Below are 26037 nucleotides of genomic sequence, written 5' to 3' on the forward strand. Positions count from 1 at the left end.
TACAGCCTCCTTCCCTTCTCTCCTGACTTTGTGCCCTCTCCCCCACCCATTTGCCAGCGCTGTGCTATTCTGGCATTGGAGCCTGGCACCAATATTTTGTCTCATAGTGATGAACATAGATTATTGTTCATATCTATTCCCTTGATATTTTACCATTTAAATTTATATTCCCCCAGGGACAAGGATTCCATTCCTCGTCTTTACATTTCTAGTACTGAGCAAGATGTCTGGCTGAGAAACTCCAAAAGTAGAAACAGTGATAATAATAAAAATGTCTAACATTTATTCATTTTTCACAACATGGTAGGTATATTTTAAGTTCTTTAACTGCATTAGCTTTTATACTCACAACCTTGAGGAGTGAGTGATGGTGTCATGTCTATTTTACCAGTGAAGAGAAGACACTGGGCTACAGAAAGTATGAGTAACTTTGTCCAGTATTGTAACTAATACAAACTAATCATGTCCACTTTTCATTAGAATGTTGTGAACTTCTAACCTCCTCACTTCTTTCTTTCTGAAAGGTTCATAGAAACAAAAACAAAAAAATGTTACACCTATTTTTTTTTAAATCAAATTTGACATTTATGAAATTAAATTAGCAATTGTCCCTTCCACTGCAGACATCAGCAGATTATATTACACTGAGTTACATATGTGAATCTCTATGAAAGCTCATATTCACATATATATGTTTATATATCCGTATATATCATATATACATATGTATATAATATATGTGTGTGTGTGTGTATGTGTGTGTGTGTGTGTGTGTGTGTGTGTGTGTGTGTGTGTGTGTGTGTTAGTCCATCCTCATGAAAGCATAAATTAAGTTGTCATCACTTATAGCTGAGGTTGCTTTCAGGGGAAGATATTTAAATAAATTAATTGTGAAACATATTACACACTAACCTTTTTTCTTCACTAGCATGTTCAAAAGATGTTTCTGCTGTGGACCAATCTGATGACCTCTGAGTCCTGGTTTCATGTTTTAACAATATGACTTCTTGCGTGTTTCTTCTCCTGTGATTCTTATTCTTTAAAGTTGAGAACATAATGCCCATGTCAGAGGAGTGTTTTAAACATTGGAGAAGATACTAGGGATTGACATGGGCATGTACCATGTACAGTTGTAAACTAAAAAACAGTTAGGCGTTTCTGTTCTTGGTTAAGGGTCAGTTGTCACCAACTAAAAATTCTTAATAATTTTTAACAAGGCCTCACACAATTTACTTTTCATTAGACACCAGAATTTAGTCTTTCTTGGGTAACTTTATTTTTTAATTCTGTAGCGCATAGTACCTGATACAGAAGAAGGATTTCATAGATGTCCCTCTTCTTAGTAATTTTGCATGGGAAAATTATTTAGATTTGTTGGCTGGATATAGTGCCTGGATGTTTTCTGTACATTTCTCATCTGAGATGGACACTGAAGGAAAAGATGGAGTTCATGTCATACACCTTCATAAATTCAGCTTCTACACAGTTGGTAGCTGTTAAGCACTACATTGGGGCCCACTGTCTCAATGTTCCATTTCTCTGTGATTAAACATCTGATTGCATGCAAATGGTGAATAACTGATAATTTGGACTACAGAAATACTTCTCTGTGAATATTAGCAATGTAGCCCACCAAAAACTATTAAATTTGTTTACCACAAAGGCTATTAATTAATCAATTAATTAACCAATTAAAAATTAATGCAATTACCTGCCACATTGCGCAAATGAGTAAATGTTAAACATTGTTATTATATTATCATTGCTTCTACTTTTGGTGTTTCTAAGCCAGACGTCTTGCTTAGCACTGGAAATATAAAGATGAGGAATGCAATTAATTAAATTTAATGTTAATTTTACCAATAATGTTTTTAGCTCCTTACTATGTCAATAGTAGTACTCTGGGAAGATATTTGAAGAAGTAATACTTTTTTGTTTCCTTTGTTTTCAGACTGTTTGAACTCCAGAAGGACCAACACCAGATAAATTATGAATGTTGAACAAGATGACCTTACATCCACAGCAGATAATGATAGGTCCTAGGTTTAACAGGGCCCTATTTGACCCCCTGCTTGTGGTGCTGTTGGCTCTTCAACTTCTTGTGGTGGCTGGTCTGGTTCGAGCTCAAACCTGCCCTTCGGTGTGCTCCTGCAGCAACCAGTTCAGCAAGGTGATTTGTGTTCGAAAAAACCTTCGTGAGGTTCCTGATGGCATCTCCACCAACACAAGGCTTCTGAACCTCCATGAGAACCAAATCCAGATCATCAAAGTGAACAGCTTCAAGCACTTAAGGCACTTGGAAATCCTCCAGTTGAGCAGGAATCATATTCGAACCATTGAAATTGGGGCCTTCAATGGTCTGGCGAACCTCAACACTCTGGAACTCTTTGACAATCGTCTTACCACCATCCCGAATGGAGCTTTTGTGTATTTGTCTAAACTGAAGGAGCTCTGGTTGCGCAACAACCCCATTGAAAGCATCCCTTCCTATGCTTTTAACAGAATCCCTTCTTTGCGCCGCCTAGACTTAGGGGAATTGAAAAGGCTTTCATACATCTCAGAAGGTGCCTTTGAAGGTCTGTCCAACTTGAGGTATTTGAACCTTGCCATGTGCAACCTCCGCGAAATCCCTAACCTCACGCCACTCATCAAACTGGATGAGCTAGATCTTTCTGGGAACCATTTGTCTGCAATCAGGCCTGGCTCTTTTCAGGGGTTGATGCACCTTCAAAAACTGTGGATGATACAGTCTCAGATTCAAGTGATTGAACGCAATGCCTTTGATAACCTCCAGTCACTAGTGGAGATCAACCTGGCACACAACAATCTAACATTACTGCCTCATGACCTTTTCACGCCCTTGCATCATCTAGAGAGGATACACCTTCATCACAACCCATGGAACTGTAACTGTGATATCCTGTGGCTCAGCTGGTGGATAAGAGACATGGCCCCCTCGAACACAGCTTGTTGTGCCAGGTGTAACACTCCCCCTAATCTGAAAGGGAGGTATATCGGAGAGCTGGACCAGAATTACTTCACATGCTATGCTCCGGTGATTGTGGAGCCCCCTGCAGACCTCAATGTCACTGAAGGCATGGCTGCTGAGCTGAAATGTCGGGCATCTACATCCCTGACTTCTGTGTCTTGGATTACTCCAAATGGAACAGTCATGACCCATGGGGCATACAAAGTGCGGATAGCTGTGCTCAGCGATGGCACATTAAATTTCACAAATGTAACTGTGCAAGACACAGGCATGTACACATGTATGGTGAGTAATTCTGTTGGCAACACTACTGCTTCTGCCACCCTGAATGTTACTGCGGCAACCACTACTCCTTTCTCCTACTTCTCGACTGTAACAGTAGAGACTATGGAACCTTCTCAGGATGAGGCACGAACCACAGATAACAATGTGGGCCCCACTCCAGTGATCGATTGGGAGACCACCAATGTAACCACATCTCTCACGCCACAGAGCACAAGGTCGACAGAGAAAACATTCACCATCCCAGTAACTGACATCAACAGTGGAATCCCAGGAATTGATGAGGTCATGAAAACAACCAAAATCATAATTGGGTGTTTTGTGGCCATCACGCTCATGGCTGCTGTGATGCTGGTCATTTTTTACAAGATGAGGAAACAGCACCATCGGCAAAATCACCATGCTCCAACAAGGACTGTTGAAATCATTAACGTGGATGATGAGCTCACTGGGGACACACCCATGGAAAGCCACCTGCCCATGCCTGCCATTGAGCATGAGCACCTAAACCACTATAACTCTTACAAATCTCCCTTCAACCACACGACAACAGTAAACACAATAAATTCAATACACAGTTCAGTGCATGAACCGTTATTGATCCGAATGAACTCTAAAGACAATGTACAAGAGACTCAAATATAAAACATTTACAGTTACAGAAAACAAACAATCAAAAAGACAGTTTATTAAAAAATGACACAAATGACTGGGCTAAATCTACTGTTTCAAAAAAGTGTCTTTACAAAAAAAAACAAAAAAGAAAAGAAATTTATTTATTAAAAATTCTATTGTGATCTAAAGCAGACAAAATTATGTGTATTCCTCAGAACCTGTTTTTGCTGCACTTACTACTTTCCCACACCTCCTCCCTCCCTTCCCCGATTGCCATATTTTTCATAGATCTCAATTCCCTAAAGAACTGGTCTAGGAAATTTTGTAAGAATTCTGTTACACTTTGAAATTTTTATGGTGAATTCTAGTGGTGAGATCCAGTCTATTTTGCCTCTTTCTCTCTCTAATTTTTTCATTTTTTTCTTTTTCCTTCATGCCCTTCTGAAGTAGTCCAATGGGGAATGCAATATTAGAAATAGATTTTTAAGAAAGAATGAGGAAAAATGCAAGATCTTATATTTTTCATGTAATGACCTGTTCTGTATTTATGAGGAGGACATTCTGTGGAGAAAGAAAAAAAAAAGTAAGCAAACAACAGATTAATTTACATATAAGCATCTATAAAACCCATGACTTAAAAAAAAACCTCTAGAACCAGAATTTGTAGTTCAAAAAGCTTAAAATAAGATTATAAATAAAATATTGTTGGTTTTTCTGTACCTGGACATAGCTCATTTGTAGTCTGGCTCAAATATGAGAAACTTGAAGGTAATTAGATTCCTTATTTTCTAAGAAAGATATTACTATAGTACTCTTTAATCAAAGCATCATTTTCTACATGTCTCTGCTGCTTTGTTTGACTTAAGTTGTCTATCACTATTCAAGGATGCTATGAGACTCTTTCCTTCCCAATATGACTGCCCCTTGTAAAATTTTCAGATGAAAAGATAACAATTTATGGTCAAAATTTATTTCAAGTAGGGAGAAAATACCACTATGATATATTTGCTTTTTTCTAAAGAAAACCCCACAGACCAGGTGAAATATTACCACAAAAGTGGGACCATACTAAATTTCCCACAGTTGAAAAAAATAATTTGGGGATCTGAGTGTTAGCAAATTTAGTTGAATGAAAATGATCAAAGAACTAAAATGAATCTAATCGTCACTAGAGTAACATGGGTACACAAATAACAAAGCCTGGTTCACTTCTAAGGATTATTCTCAGTGTATTACTATGAGCTAGCACTAATTTTTGTTTTGTGCTTAGAAGACAGTGTCCTGGGATCGCAAAATCTCAAACTATTCAATCATTATTATTACAGAAACTTCCTGGATTCATGGTTTCTCACATTTATGTGGTAGAGATAACTTTTTTCCTTTAGTATGGAGATTTCCAGGCTTTGAGAGGTATGAAAACGGAATCTTGGGTATCCTGGAAACATGAGTCCATATGACAAAATGAGTAGACTGGTGCAATGGTCACTTACTAAAACTTCCTTTAAAGGAGCTGTGGAAATTTAGTTAAGAGCACATATACTGGCTTTCAAAAAGAAAAGAGAGAAACCCACTGGCTGTGAACATTAGCATGTTCCTGACATTTTAATATACTATGTATATGACCTTTATCTTTATGTTTGTAGAGCAATATATTGACAAGCAGACAGGCATGCATGCACATGAGCACACATGAACATGCAGGCGCGCGCGCGCGCGCGCGTGCGCGCGCACACACACACACACACACACACACACACACACACACACACACACACAACTTTTTATTACTGTCCTTAAACCTTGCCCTCTTACCAAAGTGAGAAGACAAGGATTGACTAAACCGAAGAAAACACATCTCCTAATGGGTGAACAGCTTCAATACTCACATTTACTTCTGCAGTCTAGACCTCATGCCAGGATTTGTGGTCTCCAGTTGTGAAAAAACCAATCATTTCCAGCACATTGGTTAGGAAAAAAATGGAGGAAGGGGTAACAAATGAATGCAACTACACAAAAGTCTTTCTTCTATTCTGCAGTCACACACTCATAGGCGTTTTTCTTCTGTTTCCCCTGCTTCCCTTTGTTGCAAAGATTATTCACATTTGCTTTCACTGTTCAGTAGACACAGGAAAAGTATATATTGACTATCATTTGTTAATTTACTTTCTACTGAATGTATCTAATACTTTATTTTCCAACAGCAGATAAAATATATGGCATGGCATGTGGGAGTACATACGTACACAGAGAGATGCATATTTACACACACACACACACACACACATATATATATATATATATATATATATATATATATATATACATTTTGAGTGTGAAACTGTCTTGTATGAAGAAGAGAAGTACTAATAAGTAGGGAAATGGGTCTTAACCTTCTCTACTTGACAGCTATTCCTGGTTTAGACTTACAAACTTCTGTCTACTGATCCTCTTTCACTTTAAGCTTATGATTATTATAAGGTTAGACCTAAAATGTTCTGATAATTAATGAAATCCAAGCTTATTCTAAAAATAAAAATTGAGGACAAAACCTAAACTATGTGATACATGCAGACAGAATATTATAGTGGAATAATGCATTTCAGAAATCAAATATATTGATGGAAGATTTCAATTAATCAAATTAAGTTACATAGCAAATTCAGACTTGTTTCACAAACAGTCCTCATTGCAGCTATAGAGATTAAAAGTGAAGATATATATATATATATATATATATATATATATATATATATATATATATATATAGAAACTGAAGTGGAATCAAGATCTTTTCTGGCTAATTATATGCATATTTGTTCATGACTTTACTAATAATTTGGTTTGCTAGAGATGTATCCTGACATGTTATTGGAGAAAAATCCTGTATGGTCACTTACATATGCTTTCAGCCAAACAAATTCCATGTATACTCATCTTTTCATCCTATGTAAAGGCAACTGACTGGTAGATTCTAAAAACACACACAGACACACACACACACACACACACACACACACACACACACACACACACACACACACACACATATATCACTTAGAAACACCCAAATTAAGGAAACCTGGCAGTCTGTGGTGTGCGTGTATGTGTGCGTGTGTTTGTTTGTGTGTGTGTGTTGGGGGGGGGGCATATCATCCACAGGCATTCTTGAAAAGAAGATTATTTAATTTATTTTTTTCTAGTTGGGAATCAAATCTTCATACTTCACAATGACTAGTTTCTCAAATTCTTCACCAGTTGTGTTGGTTCGCATGCCTTGATGAAATGTTGGAAGAATTTGGATATCTCAGACACATAGGCTCTGGTACAGCTTTAATAGTTTTCCCTCATGTCCCAAATATTGTGGGATAAACTATTCTCATTTCTAATGCTTAGCATAGGTCAATGGAACAGGGAAGAGTTATGAATAATTTTTAGGGAAAAAACAACATTGCTACTCCATGATAATTTTCAGCCTTATGATCAGAGAATCAAAAATCTGGATGGTATTTAAGATCTGTAGAGTGTGATATTTTGAATAAAGATATTCCAGGAAAGAGCAAAAGAAGGGTTACTACCTTTGTCAGTGAAAAGAAATAAAGCATTTTAATAATATAACTTAATGAAATATGAAAGACACATTAGATGGTGGCTTTAGAGAAAACAACCTTTCCACGGTATATATTAACCAAAGTACAAACAAAATGTCCATTCTATCTTTTCTCAGTATAATCTTCATAGTATTTAGGTAAATGGAAGTCTTAGATGAATGTCTGCAAACACAGCACTCTAAAGTAATGCATTTTTTAAACAATTCATTCAGTTACTGTTTGCTTCATCCCACATATTTCAACAAGGAACTTGAAGTTAATTCTCTAATTCAATATCCCTGACAACATATGAATGCCTAGGATATGAGTCATATTCTTCAAAGAAGGCAATTGTTTCTCTTTAAAATACAGTATTGCAGAGTCCATTCTCTTAAAAAAAATGCTCCTCTCACACCACATGCATTTCATTATTTTATTAGAATGTGATTTCTGCAGAGCAGCTGCCCTTGCCAAAAATAGTCTAAATGGTTGCTTTCTGCAAACTGAAATATCTTCTACTTCTTCCTGTTAGTTTAAGAAGGTGAAGCTGGGATTGCTTCAAGTTCTCTGTAGGATAGGAAGCAGGTGTGAGACTATTGTTTTTCTATATTTTACCAAGATAAAAAGAGAGACACATCTAGCAATGGGAGAGACAAAGACATTTTCTAAAATTAATATAGCATAGTTGTCAATCAGGACCTAACTATAGATAATAAATGAGGCATTCTCACAACATATGCCAGCTCATTTCATATTATTTCTTAAGAGAAGCTGTGGGAAATTCTGAGACTTCAACTTTTCTTAGCATTGAGAAATATATACAAACTATATTTAAAATTGTATAGTTAAATTTTATAACACTTGTTCGGCAGTAGTAAATAACACAACTGTTCACTTTTCTTTTGCTTTAAGTAAATAAAAATGAGAAGTGAGATGCTTTTGCTGCCAGAGAGACAATAAGTGAAGCTATTTTAATGAAAATTCATTGTATTGAAAAAAATTCTCATTGGCAAAATTTATTATGTGTACTAAATAAACCGATCCATATGTTCTCTATACAAAATATGGTAGGCAAAACTCTGGAAATTCAAATTGTAAAGGTCTTATTTACTGATGTTCACTGTAATAATTTATTTTTTCTGGTAATATTTCATTTATAACCAATGACAGGGAATTCAGAGTTCTATCCTTGTAAATACTATCAGTTATGACCTTATTTGGTTGCCACAAGTAATATGTTTATTTTCTTTGTACTGGTAGAAGAATGTCCAGTAATATTTCTTTAAGAGAAGCCCATCTCAGTTGTGAAAGTGAAACTCATTCTCTTATATTTACTTTTACACCAAAATCTTCTTAGAACACTCACTTAATACAACCCTAGCTTGGTTACTGTGATTGAAACCTATCTAACCATTACTGCCTTAACTTGTGGATATATCGCAAAGAATTTACAGTGAAAATTAGTAAATCTACTTACTTATCCAGCCCTTGATTACCCATTTAAAAAAATAACTAAAACAGCATGGAATCTAGCAACTGTTTTTCAAGTACATATGACAACTTTGTACCTTGTGCAGTTCTTTATAAGAAATGCAAATAAGGAAGACAACAACAACACAAAAACAAAAATGAAAAATATAGATGAAATAAAGGCATAGATATACTAAAATCCCACTCACTGTATTAAAGTACACACAAAGTAATTATTATTTACTTTATGGAATACACTTTTTATCCTCAGGTCTATACAATTTTTTAAACAAATAATTTTTAATACTGGGGACATAGGGTTTTCTTTGGTAATGAAATCATTATTAAACATTTATCATAATGAAACTTATAAAAAACCTTCAAGGCAAGTGTTGGAATGGACTTTCAGGTACTATTGCTGTTTCTAGTTTTAAAAATTAAGCTTTACAAAAGGAGCAAGAAGGGGGTAATCAAATCTCACTTTCCATAAGCCCTCAAGGCAGCTTACACAAGTTTAAAAAGCTTCTCAGTGCTGGTGAACTTCAGTTAATTTGACACATCAAGTCCCTATGCATTTGCATCTGAAAAAGTCACTAGTCTTGCAAACAAACCACTCTAAACAAATTAATGGCAGCATTTGTATACTCCATTGCAGTTTTGTTTTCCAATTCACAGTCTTTCCAATGGGAAAGTACATTTTATCCAGGGTATTTTTTCAGCAGGATTTCTCATTTTCCAAGAACAGTATCAAATCAGAACCTGCCTTTGTTGCTCAACATTTAATTACATAGTCTCCAGTTCAATGCTAAAGAGCTCACTGAGGTGAGTACATTATTTGCCAGGGTGGGGGCGGGTTTCTGTTTGGTACAGAGAGTGATCTAAATAGTTGTGCTTTTGGTTTCAGCTGAGTATATTTATTAAGTACATAGTAAATAAAAATAAAAGAATGAATAGTCAGTAAAAGGTAGACAGATTAGCAGATAGGTGGTACTAGTACATCAAACCAAACACTAAAAGCCTCAAACAGGCAGACAGAGGTTCAGAAACTTTCACTGAAGTACCTAGTTCCAATCCAAAAAGCCCTAGGAATATCAAAGTAGAGTGGTGTGATTTCCAAGTGAAAAATAAAATTACTACAGAAAGATAACATCAAGGAATCAGTCCCTTGCAGAGCAATCAACAGGAATTCAGATTGACAGGATCCTCTCAAATCTCTCCAAGGATGAGCTTCCAGCTCCTCTTTTCCAATATAGGTTGTTTTGTTGTTATTGTTTATTGTTGTGTTTATTTACTTAGTATTGATGATAAACAATAGTGACCTTTGTTGAAATGGTTCACCTTCTAATTCTTCTCAAGGACACAGTGTTGTTAATACCATTATATGCTTGATGTTTTTCCCTCTCCTTTTCAGAGTTAGGAGATGGGTTATGGAGGACCCTTGACAGAAACACACTGACATCTGAGGCTGGGAGACTACTGATGCCACTTTCTGTATCAACTCTTCGTGATTTCAAATACCACATGACGTACCCAGATTTGTACATTACAGGGACCTTACCGGAGATAGCACCTCTTAACTGCTACTCTTCATCCTACTTTAATTATTTCTAGATAGAGAAAAAAAAATGGTTGACTTAGGAAAAGAGCTTATACAAAATTACCCTTCAGGAATAAACTTTATTAGGAAAGAGGACCCTGGACTATGGGACATATGATTGGTTCATGAAATAGGTAAACATTAATAAGGGACAATACATTAAATCAGAAACAGTGTGACTGGGGCATTAAAAGGAATGTGAAAGGCTTAACATTCAAAATCAGAGAAAACTGGAGAGAAATTTCATTAGAAGGCTAGCTTCAAGTAACAGTAAGAGAGATACCTGACATTGGCAGGAAAGAAAGGCCCAGAGAAGATCTGCCTTAGAAATCTCCCAAGCAAAAGGAAAATGTCAGATGCTTTCAGGAATTGTTAGGAAGTATCATACTATTCCATTTACCCTGGGACTGCCTAGGTGACAAGGAGCGGGGAGGAGCCAGATTTGGTAGAACCATAAGCTGGAGGCTCTGAGGCCATGGTACATCACAGCTCCTTAAGTCTCAGTGTCTGAGAGAGACAGGAGAGGGGGAATGATCACTTCATTGGTACCTCATCTGCTTTCTTTAGGCTGTGGGATCTGCTAGTTATTGTGATCAGTGTCTTAAAGGTATGGTCCCATGATCTAAGAAAGACCTAACATTGCTAACATTATTAATCTAAAGAGTACTTCCCAGAAGATGGACGAAATGATAAAGACTGTAAAATTTTTGAAGACTTACGTAATCATGTCTTATAAATTATATTGTAGATTCAAGCTAATGAAATGAAAGTCTTTTTATTTGTCTGTAGTTTTTGCTTTATTGATATTATCACAAAAACACTATAAATTCAATTAAGAGTGAATACTAAAACTAGTTTGTAATTATTTTAAACATATTTTAGTAATCACAGTGAGAAGTAATGACAAGGTGTTTAAAAAATAAAATATCCACAATTAGACTAATGTTAGAAATAATAAAAGTTTTCAGAAATTATGGTGTTACTTGTAGATGTTCAGAAGACAATAAAAGAAAACTTGTAGTTTAGGAAAGTGCAGATGTAGTTTGACCTGGATGTGGTACCTACTGCCTGTAACAGAAAGTAAAGGCAAGAGAAACAGGGATACTATGTCATCCTTGGTTACATAGAAAGTATAGGCCAGCCTGGCCTATATGAGACACTGCCTCAAAATTTAAAACACCAAAATTTGTGTTTTATAAAATAGGAATTGCTTTCGTTTGTTTGTTTTTTCATTCCTTCAAATTTGAAAAAAAAGTGAGAGCCAAGTTTTTAAATTCATCTGTCAAAATTTTCCTCAGTACTACATTTCCTGGTATGAAGCATTGGTGATGAGTTGAAGTCATAAGCATAGAACATTGAAAGGATGACAGGTTGGTCCAATAGAACATGTCTCTAGTACAAGCTATTTGGAGATTGAAGTAGGAGGATAATGAGATCAAGGTCAACCTGCATATTTTAGTAAGACCTTGTGCTTTAAAATACAGAATAAATAATATATAATCTGAATATTATGCATATGTAAATATATATAAAAACAAAAAGTATAATAGAAAGAAAAGACAGGAAATTCAATGTGAAAAGTACAAAAAGGAAAGTTATATTTATATTATAATAAATTCATTTATATATACAAATATTTGTGAATTTTGCATACAATAAAAATGACCAGTACAATTAATTTAGTATGAGACATGATTTGAGGTCTTGATGGACATTCAGAATTAAGAAGCAAGTCATGTCCTTAGCAGCAGGGTAACCAGTTGAGATCAATAGACCTAGATGTTTCTGGTTTTAGCACTGAAAATTCTGCTCCAAGAAACTCCTCAGTCCAGGGCAAATCTCTCTCTTCAGTACCTTCCTTTCTGATAATGATCACTGTAATGCCCCAATTAGTATTAATATGGCTTCCTCATTGATTATGGTAATGCAATGGAATATTAACCACTAGTATCCAATGAGTTCCACACCGATTATTTTGCTAAAATTCTTAATTTATTTTTTTTATTTATGTGTAAGTGTGTGTGTGTGTGTGTGTGTGTGTGTGTGTGTGTGTGTGTGTGTGTAAGTGTAACTTTGTGCGTTTAGTAGAAAGACAACAGAGAGACAAGAAGAGTGTCTGATCCCTTGGAATTGGAATTATAAGTGGTTGTGAGCAGCCTAATGTGGGTGCTGGGAACTGAACTTTTAATCATTGCAAGTGCTAACTGATGACGCATATCTCTGGCCTCAAATGCTCATTTCTTTCTTGAGCTAAGTCACAGCAAGGCCAAAGGTTAGAAATATCATATTCTCTAGGGTGATGTTTAGACAACATTGTAGTTTGGCCTATGTAGAGTAAGCACAACTTACCCTCCAAGAAGAGATGAGATCTAGGATTGCAATCATATTATTACAGCCACAATCATCAGCTCTGGTCTGCAAAACACTTTAAGGTATATACTGTCACTTCCTGTTTAGAGAAGAAGGAATTAAAAGTGCTCTCCCCACCAACCAAAATTAGAAAGAAAATCAAGGGCAAAAGGAAAGAACTAGAGCTTCCAGATGGCGACTGCAAGCCTTGTTTTAGAAATGGCATTTATTATTCAGAACAGAAAATTGTGAAGACTCTTCTCAGAATATTTCATCTCTTGGGTTCTGTGAGATCATGTTCTCCTTGGAAACAGGCTTCTCGGTTGAGATATATCTTTGGTAATTTATGTTGGTTTCATTTTTGTTTGCTCAAGTTTACTGCTGAAGTTGGTAAAATCAAAACCTTTGAAGTCCTACTAGGTTCGTTAATGGGTGTTTTAAACTTTTTTTGCATAAAATTTCATTGAATTTCACAAAATAACCTCAGATGGAAGACATTATGCTATGACTACCATTCAGAGTTGAAAATAAATCAATCAACACTATTTTTGAGACAATTATTCAGTTTCAGGCACTTTATTTTTAGAGCTACATTGTGATTCACTTTTATATTCTAATCAAATGTCATTGATGGATATCTCTGAATAACACATTAGCTAAAAGATCATATTTCAGTGCCTTTTCTAAAAAAAAATTCCTCTTTGTCAACCTCCATAGTTCTGTAACATTTTAATATAAACTTTACATGATGTCAATAAAATTTTCAATTAATTTTTCTCAGAACACAATACATTACCCAAAGTTATCTAAAGTATTTAAAATGTAGCCCTTAAACTGTAAAATTTTTATTTGAATGTCATAAACACATGCATGTGGCATGTTCATGAGCTGAAAGCTTATTTTAAAATTCAGGGATTCAAAGAAGCAATATTGAATACAAAAACATTTAATTAACTGAAACAACTACTTTTAACAAACCAAAGTCCTTATGTATCATCAGTACTTGGTTTTTATATTAGTACATTTTACTTTTAACAACTAATTTAAATTTAAAATATTATGATAAAATAATAAGTAAGAGAATTAACTGATTACCATAAACTAGCATTGTAATACACATAAATACAAAAGTGACAAGATTAAGAATTTACCATTAGTTACAGATTTTGTCATCTAGAATCAGTAGCTAATTTTAAATGTTTACACTAAGGTCATATATTTTCATTTAAAGCATATTTAGTTATCTGCTTCTGAAGCACTGATTCAATGTTTCACGCCAAGAATTAATAAAATAGTTGAAAATAAAATCAATAAGGTTACAGTCTTTGCCTGCAGGAAGCTTACAGCATGGCAAATATTTGTGAAACCGAATGCAAGAGGCAGTAGTGCACTCTATGTGCACAAAGAGTAGTGCAACAACCCAAGGCTATGCAGCACACATGAGGAATCGCAGGTGATTCTAACATGAGATGATAACTGGTTTCTACCATCCTGGGTGAAATGGAGTTAGCTTGGTGTAGGGGTACATGAGCATGCTCTCTCTACACAATGTACAGCAAAGTCAGTGGGGAAAAAGAATACAACGTTATGTTCATTATAACACAACAGGATACTTGACTTTCTTCTATTGTGTTTTTCAAAATATGCAAATTGAAGACTGTTAAAGACAAGGCTAAGTCAACGGTTGGAATCCCTGATTGTAGAATTGATGAACTTCAGTTTTTGAATGGCAGTATCAGACTTGTGCTTAGATAGGGTACTTGCATTGAGAAAAAATACTTTTAAGGGTTATGGCATAGAGAAACTCATTTGACGGGTGTTTCTGTGTGATAGTAGCAAGCGGTAGAAATTAAGTTAGGATGTGTTAAAGGTGGAAATCTAAAAAATCAAAACAAAAGAAAAAATAAGAAAAGAAACCATGTTTTTATGATATGATTAAAAGCTACACCAATTTAATTAAATAACTAAGTTCCCCCTAGGGTCCATGTCATCCCCTGACATGGCTTTGGAGCAGAGAACATTGTGGAAAGGGGCCAGAAAGACTGTGAGGGGTGGGAGATAAAGAGAAGGGCTGTGGAATATCATCTTCTGGAAAATACACAGCTATTGCAATAGTGAACTTTCAAGAACTGTGAATGACTATACTGAGCAGACAAGTATGGAAAAAAAGCTCAGGAGACCCCTACTTACTACTGAACTATTTCCTATGGAGAGATTCAGAGAAGGGTGGCAGTTGCCAATGTCTTCTTCAATTGTGTACCGAACGGTGATCCCACCAGAATCTAATGGATATCGTAAGCCACTGATCATGGAGATGGCTCTAGGTAAGCCAAACAGGTTACACAAGTGACTGAAAATCATGAATCTTGAAAAGGGACAGGAAGAGAGGGTGGATTGATATGTGGGAGATTAGGCAGGCAGGGAGAACAGTCTGAATGCATTATATAAATGTATGCAATTGTCAAACTTAAAGTTAATAAAAAATACTCCAAATAATTTGAAAATCAGCTAGAACACCATTGTGAAAAACCTTAATCAAAACATTCAAAGAAAGAAATACAATAAAGAAGACATACAGATGGAGCTAGGTTCTGTGCTTTTATTTCATGTACAGTCAGAGCAGAGGGATTCCTGCTTCTCCTATTTACTAAAAAGAAGAGATACTGGACAGGGAGAAGAGGAGATGTTAATAACTGTTGAGTGGTAAGTGCTCCCAGGGAGAATTAAGAGAGGAAGGTGACTCTTCTTCCCTGAATTATTGGTATATGGAGTTTGAACAGTGATGGGAAATCTCAGTAGAGCTGTTTGACAAGAAACTTTTATGATCCAGCAGTACTAATGTTATAGTCCACAATGTAAAATTTATAAAGGAAACTAGTAATTTGTGGAAGCACTCAGTATACAATATAAGAATTCAGCAAGAAAAAAACAGAACTGTGATAAGTAAGAACAGTGGGTAGATGTGAAGAGTAAGAGAAAGCCCATTAATTTTCAATGTATTAAAAGCAGTTACACCTCCATAGGAAGCACTATGTTATGCCCTGAGCATATTATCTTATTATAATTATTAATATAGTTTTGTAAAGCCAGAGTTATATGGGGTTATAACTATAAAAGGGTACAGGCTACAAGGCAGAAGTCAGAGGACATAGTTAATCTTTCAATCATGACTAGATAGCTGCTTTGATGTGAAATTGCATAGTAGGTAGTTGAGAATGCAATATGAGGGACTTTGTTCTACATTGAGGTACAGTACTTTATTTCAGTGGAATTAGAGAGATTAGTATTAACTGATGCTAACTAGCCAGATAAAGAAAATGAAAAGGTCTTCTACAAAAGTATTTTTGAGGTGTCTTGAAGAAACATCGCACTCTAGACAGGAAGCCAACCACAGACCAAAGTAGTTATACCAGCAACTTGGACTTAAGTTATATTAAGGTTACTCAGAGAAGTGTAGGTTATGAATTACTTAGAGGAACAAAAATGACCCAAAGACACCAGCATTACCAAAAGCCCACTTCGGTGTGGGAGACACGAGAGCTAGAAACCTGAAACTCACTGCACAGTTTTCAGGCAGGTAAACAGAGTAGAGAGTGTCTCTTCCAGGCAGCTCAGCTTGTCTAAGCCACTGCTCAGAAGCTCATCTTTCCTGAGAGTATCCCTCAGCAGACCTTTCTCTCTCTTTCTACATAGATAGATAGATAGATAGATAGATAGATAGATAGATAGATAGATAGATCTCTTCTTGGGAAGGGCCTAGTGTTTCTGGTCAGTTTCAGGGATTTACTGAAGCTTTTGAGTTGGTTGCTTCTTAGTCCTAATAAACTTCCATGAATGATGGAATGTTTCATCTCCTATAAAAATATACTGTGCCCTATTAACTCACCTCCCCCAACATGAAATATGTCAGAGGAAATTGTTAACACAAAAAGGAAGTATTGTCAATCAAAAGAAGAGATGGCGTGTTTAAAAGCTAAATGGGTAGTTGTGGAAAAAATAAGTACATAGTAGCCAAAATTCACATGAGACCTGTTAAGTTTTGATAGTGAAATGAAAACTAGTGACATTACTGTGATTCCAACTTAATTAGTTTTGAATATAACAGAAAACACCTATAGTCCTTTAAAACAAAAATCTACTCTCTTTTTTATATATTATATAAAATACATATCAGTAGAAAATATATTTTATTATATTATACATATAAACTAGATATGTAAAATATGTAATAATTTTATTATATTATACATATATATTCAGTGAGACATAAAGATAATTTTCTGAGGATATCTGGGTGCTCTCTATATCCTGGCAGGTTTTATATCTACAATGGTTTGAAAGAATGAGAAACAAATGCTTTTGTTAAGTTTTATAAATGGCTAATTAATTCACTTTAGGAATTTCTTTCCTCTCTTGGTATATAGTACATTAAGAATTTTTTTCATTTAATGGAAGAACAATAAAACAAGAAATTCAAAATACTATGAAGTCCATTACAGAAATGAAATTAGATTATCATGACTTCAATAACTTATTAATTGATATCATAATAACTTGAAGGAAAGGGTCTAAGCACCTTTGCAAAGCAAACATACAAGGATATGATGGATGGGGAAAATGAAGGCTTTTCAACTTGTGACTAGAAAATAAAAATATTCTAAGGAGCATACTACAGCCTCAACATGTAATGAGTAAAACATCTAGAAAGTCAAAGGACAGGAAATCATAATGCGATGGGTACCAAGGTGGAAACTAGAATGGAAACTCTGTGTATCCATTTCGTCTGTCTCAAGGACCTCCCACTCAATCCTTAATTGTATTGTATTCATTATTAATCCAAAATCTAGTAGTCTTTTAACATATCTTGGCATTTTTTCGAGAGAAACAATATTAAATTGTTAGGTAAATGACAAAGATCCCTAATATATTTTTACACAAAACATTTGTATATAATTTCAGCTTATGATGATGTAGAAAATATATTTAATATAATACATTACTATAGTATCAATAACAGGTTGCTAAGGGAGCTTTACACATGGTACAACTGAGTCACACAGCCTAGCATCTTTCTTTAAATCACACACATGCACACACACACACAGACACAAAAAATTTTCATATATATATATAACCTAGAAACTTAATTCTTAGATTGTCTAATACTAAAATATGCAACCATAAAATAACGCAAATCATCAAGAATTGTGAGCTAATAATCTCAATCTGACAAAGAAAAAAATATAGGTGATAACTGACACGGAGTAAACAAACAGACAATAACACACAAAGCATCTTTTTAAAAAAGCATCTATTTCTAAAACTAAGACAAGTGGTATGACTCATCATCAGTTTTTTCTTTCTTTCTTTTTCACCTTCTTTGACTGACACATCACAGCAGAAGGAAGAAATCATCATTACATTCTTCCTTATTAGGTCATAGAATGCAACACTTAGCACAGGGTTTATATAGACTACTTGCCTAGTTTATAATCTAAATCTTTCATAATTTTATTGATTGATTTTAATCCATAAAATATCTGAATGGCATCTGTGTGTCTGCAATTAATCACACATACACTGCATTTTTACTTTCATAATTATTTTCTCATTTCGTCTTCAGAACATGAGCACAGATATGTTAACAAAACAAATGGTTTTGATTGTTCTTTATTTTATGTTATACCTAAAAATTTCTGTTCACATGGACCACGGTTATGAAAATTCCACATCTTAAAGTATTAGCTTTAGGGACTGGAAAGATGACTCTATGTTTAAGAGCACTTGCTGCTCTTGCTTCCAGAAGACAGTCTCAATCTCCACCAGTCATATTGGATGTCTCACAATTGCCTATGACTGTGGTTCTAGGGATTCAATGGCCCCTTCCAAGCTCTGACGACATCTGAAAGCACGTTGTGCACATATTTACGCCAAGCCATATACATAAAATAAAAACAATACTAAATAAATGTTAAAGATATTTGGCTTGTAAAAGTGCTTCATTTATACATTTGAGACAAACTCAGTAGACAGACTTTGCTTTAGTCAAGCCACAGCCAATATATTTACCAATTTGACAGTGAGTTCCATTCACAGGAAATTTTATAATAGACATGAGGAATGAAAAAAATGTTAAAATAATATCAAAAACTGTTTCTATTCTAAGTACTGCTTTTTTAATTTTCCTCATCAAATATTTTTTTGTGTAAATGGACAATCATTCACTAGTTACCGCTTATTATTTTTTATTTAGATGTTTGAATGTTTTCTTAAAGATTGATTATTTTAAATTGCATGATGGCAGTATTTGTTTGCTGTATTTTTTCTGTGTTTTTTGTGTACATCTGCACATGGAAAAAAATCACATACTTGTTCATGATTATATTTTTGTTTCTTTTACCTTATTCATACAAATTATCTCAGTTTTTAATAACACAGGACAATAGTCATTTCTGTTCAGCAATTTAATAACATCTAAATCCACTTTTTTCCTTCATTTTTAATTTGTCAACTTCTAACAGATTTAAAATATTGAAGCTGTAGCACTGTAAGAGCTTAAAAGTATAGTCTTCCAGTGTATTGTCTCTCCTTTTAATTTTCCCTGTGAAAGAATTATTTACAAACATGTCTTTTGTATGTTTACATCAACAGTGAATTAGGGCATATTTGCATAGAGTAAGGGGCCTAGAAGGAGTGGGCAGGAGAAGGTTAGTGGGCCACAGGGAAGAATACAAAGGAAGTATAATGGCATATGTGTAGAGGAATGTCACAGTTCAATCTATTACTTTGCATACAAACTTAAAAAAATCAATTTACAGGGTCTGGTTCAGTTGGCAAATTGCTTCCTAAGCAAAAGATCTGACCTGAGTTTGATTCCCAGAACCCACGTAAAACATTCCAGGTATGATGATGGTGTGTGCTGGCAATCCCAGAGCTGGCAAAGCAGAATCCTGGGGGTTGCAGGAAAGAGATCATAGCCTCCTTCTTCAGTTCCAGGCCATCTAGAGATCCTTTCTGGTGATGAGGTTGTTGTAACCTGAAGATAAACAACTGAGATTGTCCTCTGTCCTCCATGTGCAAGCATATATGCAACTGTACCCACACATACATGTGTATCTCTGAGTACCGGAACACATACACACACACACCATTTTTACATTTGTAAAAATTTGTGAAAATAAGGAAAGAACTGAGGACACACCAATAATATTTCAAAATTATTTAACTGTACTCTGAGGTTCATAAAAAGGAACACAGTCCACCAGGGTTAATGTGTCCAAAGCATTCTGATGTTAAATTGTTTTTCTGTCTTAGAAAATGTGTTTCAGAGTTACAAAACCATATCAATGACCTGAAACAGAGGCCTTGGGACTATAGCCCTGAAGGAATCCATTAGGCATGCAAAAGAATTAGCTGCAGGAAGCAGAGCTAGTAACTCTTGCAAAGTTGATGCCAAATCCTCTTCTCAGCTCCACATTTCTACTGACTCTTACTAATCAGAGCTGAGATCACATGGGTGCCTGGGACTTCACTTCCTGTCCTCTATCAGGTTGCTGGCAAGCAGTGTGGATTTGTGGCAACTTTAAAAGTGCCTATTATTATGAGATGATCAGAAATTCTGTCTTCAATTTAGTTTCTTATACAATCTGAGGGTCATGACAAATGAAAAAACTTGATTACAACAACATAAAAAAAGTCATGTATAAAGATGCAAGGATTTTACAGTAAAATATATTATTGCTTACCCAAAACCTTAGAGTAACAGTAGAGAACAAACGAGGAAAATCTTGCAGAATATAGATACATTTGTTTCATTTCCTCAAACTTATCCAAGCTATTCCTCCTACCTATATTATCCATTCCACTAGACATTTTTCAAAAGAGTTAAAATGTTCCATAGCGCAGATTTCCAATTTTAAATTTTTTAATTGAACCAGGAATTTACAAGTTGCAGCTGTACACCAATGACTGGTGATTTCTATGCTGTAGAGTTAGTAGCCACCTTAAATATTTTTTCATTGCATCAAGCAAATTAACTAGACTATCATGAGACTCAAAATAGACAGTTTTCCCACTAAAACTTTGTTTTTTAAGGAAAGAAATAAAGATAATTCTTTAAAATGTTCCCTTGAAACTTTCATATCATCTTAGGGTACATATTTGTATTGATTATGTATTTCAGGTAAGTGCAATTTTCCCAAAGAAAAATTTATGGTGTTGTTGTGACTTTTTTTTTCAGCCCAAAGTATTAGGAAATATAGTCAGGCCTTTGGAAAATGAGACAGGTGTTCAGCCAACCATGACAATCTGAATGGCTTGATTACTTCTCTGTGGTAGATCATTTGTTTTATTGTCTGTAATAACACAATTACACTGTGTTCTACTTCCATCTATAGTCACATCAAAGAAAAGATAAAAGAATAAATTAGGCCACTTTCAAATACATTTTGATAATAGCACCAGAGGATTTGAAAGTTGACTGGCCAGTTGAAATGTACTCAAAATTCACTAAGACTAATATTGAATAGATTTCAGAGTCTGACATGATGTATATCTCATTTTCCATATATATATATTCCAAGTGCTTTTGAACAGGTTCCATGCCTCCATTTGTAATAATGAGCATTAAGAAAATTTTTGTATGCCTAATAACCTAAGTGTGTAGATAAGAAAAGTCATTTTCCTCATAAAAAGTTCTACCCTTAGACCCTGATTCTCACTTTTAAAGTTCCAATTCAAACTTTGCTTATGCTAGCACTCAATTACAAGCACCAAGTGAGCTTTCTCTAAGATAATGATATTATAATCTTATGCTAATTTCTGAGACTTTTGTTGAATTAGCTTACTATACAAACTCACACACACTCACACACATACACTCACACACACACATGCTCACACCTGTACACTTATAAGTTAATGTACATAATAATGAAAATAATCCAGGCTAAATACCTTGATAAATATACACAGATTCTGTGGAAAGATAAATCCAATACAACGTGAGTAGGAGACAAGAATGAATTTTCTGATGGAGGTCAAAATGAACTTGACATAGAAAAACAATGAGTGGAAACTTGTGGTGCATTTCAGCAAATGACTTCTGATATTCTTCCCAAATAAATACAGTACCTGTCTAAAATATAACTGTATAGTAATATGGGTATGTCATATACAACTTGCCATATGATTTCAAACTCTACAGATTCTTGTCAATAGCTTACTGAATAAAATGGATACAGGCATAAAATAGGAGAGCACACCATAGTGATTAACTGCCAAATATGTGCCTTCATTATAGAAGTTAAGTGATTAGCATCTTTTGAGGCTAGAAAAAGTTAGCACATTTCAGATTGGGGTATATGTGACTTATGATGCTGAAATAGAATTGCAGTTTTGCATTAGTGGTCATGTTTAATCAAGCAGTTATACGTCTTTTCAGGTTAAAATAAAAGATACACACTTGACTAAAGGCAGAGAATTGAATTTCATGGATAGACAGTCAAGAGTTACTCTTACCGTGCCTCCCCTATGGGAAAGAAGATGGTAAATAAAGTGTGACACAGTAAGGAGTTTCAGCTCCAAAAGTGGCAATATGGAATCTCTGCAATTTTCAGATGTTTTCAAAGTGAACATAGAACATAGAGTCCCTGTGGTATGTGAAGGTCATCTCAGGCTGGAAGGTGAAAACAAAAACCCCAAGACATTCATTGTCTCACAGTTATAAAGGAATGAACTCCAAGTCCTCAACACTTTGTTCTTTTTCCTTCCTTTGTTCAACTCAATCTTTACTTGCATTCAAAATATATTTCTTTATTAATGAAACATGTTAGTTTCATAGGCATCTTTAACATGTTAGTCTTGTCACTAATCTTTCATCCATTTCTTCTTCCTTTCCATTTTTTAAAAGAATCATTTTTCTTCTTCTCTCATATAATTCTTCCTGACCACAATTTTACCTCCTATTGCTTCTCCTAGTACCCCTCCCCCAACTCCCTTCTCCTCCAGATCTACTCCTCCCCCATTTCTCCTCAGAAAAGAGTAGACCTCCCAGGGATGTCAATGGAACTCAGCATAACAAGATACAATATTAGTAGACGTATCAGGGCTGGGCCAGGCAACCCAGTAGGAGGAAGAATCCCAAGAGCAGGCAAGAGAGTCTAAAACATCCCTATTCCCACAGTTAGGAGTTCCACAGAAACACTAAGTGAACAAGCATAACATACATTCAGAGGAGCTACTACAGATGCATTCAGTTTTCGTGATTGCCACTTCAGAGCCTCTATGAGCCCTCCTTAGTTGACTCTTGAGCCATGTTCTCCTAGTGTCCTTGAAGCCTCTGGCTCCTATAATTCTTCCTTCTCCTTTTCTGTGGGATTCCCTGAACTCCAAGGTGAGGGGCTCAATGTAGATCTCCAATTTTGGCTCTATCCACCTATATTTGGCTATGAGTCTCCGCATCTGTTCCCACCAGCATTCAGAGGAAGTCTCTAATTACGTTTGAGCTAGGCATTTATCTATGAGTATAGCAGAATATCATTAGGAATCATTTCATTGATTTTTTTCTTTTTAATTTTTTAAATTACATTTATTTATTTATTTTGTGTATGTGTGTACACAAACCACAGTGCATGTGGACATCAGCCCTCTCCTTCCACCACTGAACTCAGATCGTCAGACTTGGCAAAAGTGCCTTTACTCACCAAGCCATCACTCTGCAGGCTTCTTATTTCATTTTAAAGAAAAAATTATCACATGATAAAGCATCAGAAGACCCAATACAAATACAAAGATATGCAAACATTGTTTTCTGCATTAAAATATCTGCCCCAGCTATCTAGCAGTAGGTTGTTAATGTTTATTTGCTTTAATTACCTTATTTATTTAATCTTTTTTTTTTAATTTTTACATACCAACCACAGTTCTTCCTTCTGCTTCTCTCTCTCCCCCATCCTGTATCCACTCTTTAGAGAGGGTAAGGCCTCCTATGGGGAGTCAATAATATCTGCCACTTCAAGTTGACACAGGTCCAAGCCCCTCCCACCTGCATCAAGGCTGAGCAAAGTATCCCAACATAGGGAATGGGCTCTAAAAAGCCAGTTCATGCACTGTGGATAAATCCTGGTCCCATTGCCAGAGGCCCCACAAACAGACCAAGCCACACAACTGTCATTCACTTTCAGAGGCTCTAGTTCGGTCCCCTACAGGTTCCCAACTGTCAGTCTAGAGTCTCTGAGCTCCCACTAGCTCTGGTCAGCTGTCTCTGTGGGTTTCTCCATCATGATCTTGACCCCTGCTGCTCATACAATCCTGCTCCCTTTTTCGACTGGACTCCAGGTACTGGGCCCAGTACATCTAGCTGTGGATCTCTACATCTGCTTCCATCAGTCACTGGGTGAAGACTCTATGATGACAATTAGGGTAGTCATCAATCTGATTACAGGAGAAGCCCAGGTCAGGCACTCTCTACACTGTTGTTAGGAGTCTTAGCTGGGATCATCCTTGTGAATTCCTGGGAATTTCCCTAGCACCAGGTTTCTCCCCTAACTCCATAATGGCTCTTTCACATCTTTTCACATCTCTTTCACAATTACCCTTTAAAAAAATTCTTTCCATATAATTGGTAGGCTAAAGCTGTGGGTACAATTCCTTTTCTTTTTCTTTAAAGTAGGGGACAGTACACACACCAATGAAGCCACAGTGCTGCAGTGAGGTGCTAAAAAATGAGGTCTGTGGATATGCAGTGCATGCTGGAGTCTCACCTCTATTACTAGGAGAGGAGCAGATCAGATACAGACAGCAATTGTTTCCTCACTCACACTATGAACATAATAATCCAGTCTATTATGGAATGTTTGGGGTGATTTGTGTGATATAATACATATAAAGTATAAAGTTGTGGTATGACAGAGTTACAAATAATTTACTTTTTTATTTCTGATTAACTGACAGTTTTAGAACAGAGAAAGTGTCCATAATGCTTTCTCCCAATATGCACTTTTTCTCCATTATGTTAAATTAAGAAAGCTTCTAGCAAGATCTCACAAGAGTCAAGTGGAAAAGAGCTCTTTGGGACTTATTTTGGATGTTTGCTGGATTTAAGTTGAATGTGAATGGCTAATGTATTATCTTTCTGTTTAGAATGACATTGAAACCAATAATAAAAATTTAGAAGTAGGTAACTGAAACACCACATAGTGCTATTTTTCAGATGTTTAATTAACAAAGAGGGGTGACTTAGATATGAATAGGTACAGTTTACTTATTGCCTCACTGAGTAAGTATGCAAAGCCATGAAGAATGCAATGGCCAGATGAATTTCATATTCTCATGCATCCTGAGAAAAGCAAGATATACAGTGCTAAAGTAATAGACTCTCTCTTCTACATCTTATTAGAAAATAGCATGGAAAAGTTGTGCTTAACACATTTGTGTCAGATAGAATGTCTTTACCTACTCTTGTTCCTCCAATATCTATCAGCATTCTTATCCCCAAATTATAACTTACACTCAATATTGTACTGCATGCATTATTGAGGTAATGCAAATGTGAAAATGCTTTCCCACATTATGTTTATTATTAAATGAGTAATAGCTATGAAAATGAGATTAGATGGTATGACGGGCTGACAGCTGAGCTTTACATGGAACTGGCAATGCAGGAGATTACAAAATGCTTGATGAAAGAATGCATAAATGATTAAATGAATAGATAAAATAAATATATCAGAAAGGTTCTGCTGACTCACTCCAAGTACTGAGTATCCTACAAAAGATGACTATTTGCATACTTTATTAGTGTCATTAAAAGACAGATATAGGGTAAACCTACTGGCCATCCCATTTTTTTGTTATTGCTCTTGTCAATACAAAAATTATTTTTTCTTTCATATTAGGTAGGTACTTATATAAATCTCATTTTTGCCTTTTGTCTATTAAAGCCTTAAATAGTTACTATATATAGCTGTATAAAATAGTATTTCTGACTTACCTTTTCACAATAACCACCAAGAATGCTGGGCTATGTGTGGTCCATGTATTTTCATTTAGTTAGCACTCAGCTCTGTACTCTGCTTACTCAGTGATTAATGATCACATTACTGAAGAAGTAAATATATGAATAAATCCTATACTTATTCCACGAGCAC

The 26037-nt window shown here is 35.3% G+C and overlaps 1 protein-coding gene across 8 annotated transcripts in view; it reads left to right on the plus strand.

Moving 5' to 3' along the window:
* Positions 1 to 4605, plus strand: part of Lrrc4c (leucine rich repeat containing 4C) — a 1313763-nt gene extending 1309158 nt beyond the window's left edge. For 6 of the 8 annotated variants that reach the window (XM_052725801.1, XM_052725799.1, XM_052725798.1 and 3 more), the window contains one exon: positions 1952 to 4605. In XM_052725801.1, the coding sequence (XP_052581761.1) occupies positions 1994 to 3916 (1923 nt within the window). In that variant the 5' untranslated portion in view covers positions 1952 to 1993 and the 3' untranslated portion in view covers positions 3917 to 4605. Of the gene's footprint in view, positions 1 to 176; positions 304 to 1951 lie in introns of all 8 variants that reach the window. The other 2 variants (XM_052725800.1, XM_052725802.1) reach the window with 1 other exon arrangement.
* Positions 4606 to 26037: the final 21432 nt, after the last annotated feature.

This window comes from Peromyscus californicus, unplaced genomic scaffold (genome assembly GCF_007827085.1).
Source record: "Peromyscus californicus insignis strain IS unplaced genomic scaffold, ASM782708v3 Scaffold_7__1_contigs__length_154581171, whole genome shotgun sequence".
In the NCBI taxonomy this organism is placed as follows: domain Eukaryota; kingdom Metazoa; phylum Chordata; class Mammalia; order Rodentia; family Cricetidae; genus Peromyscus; species Peromyscus californicus.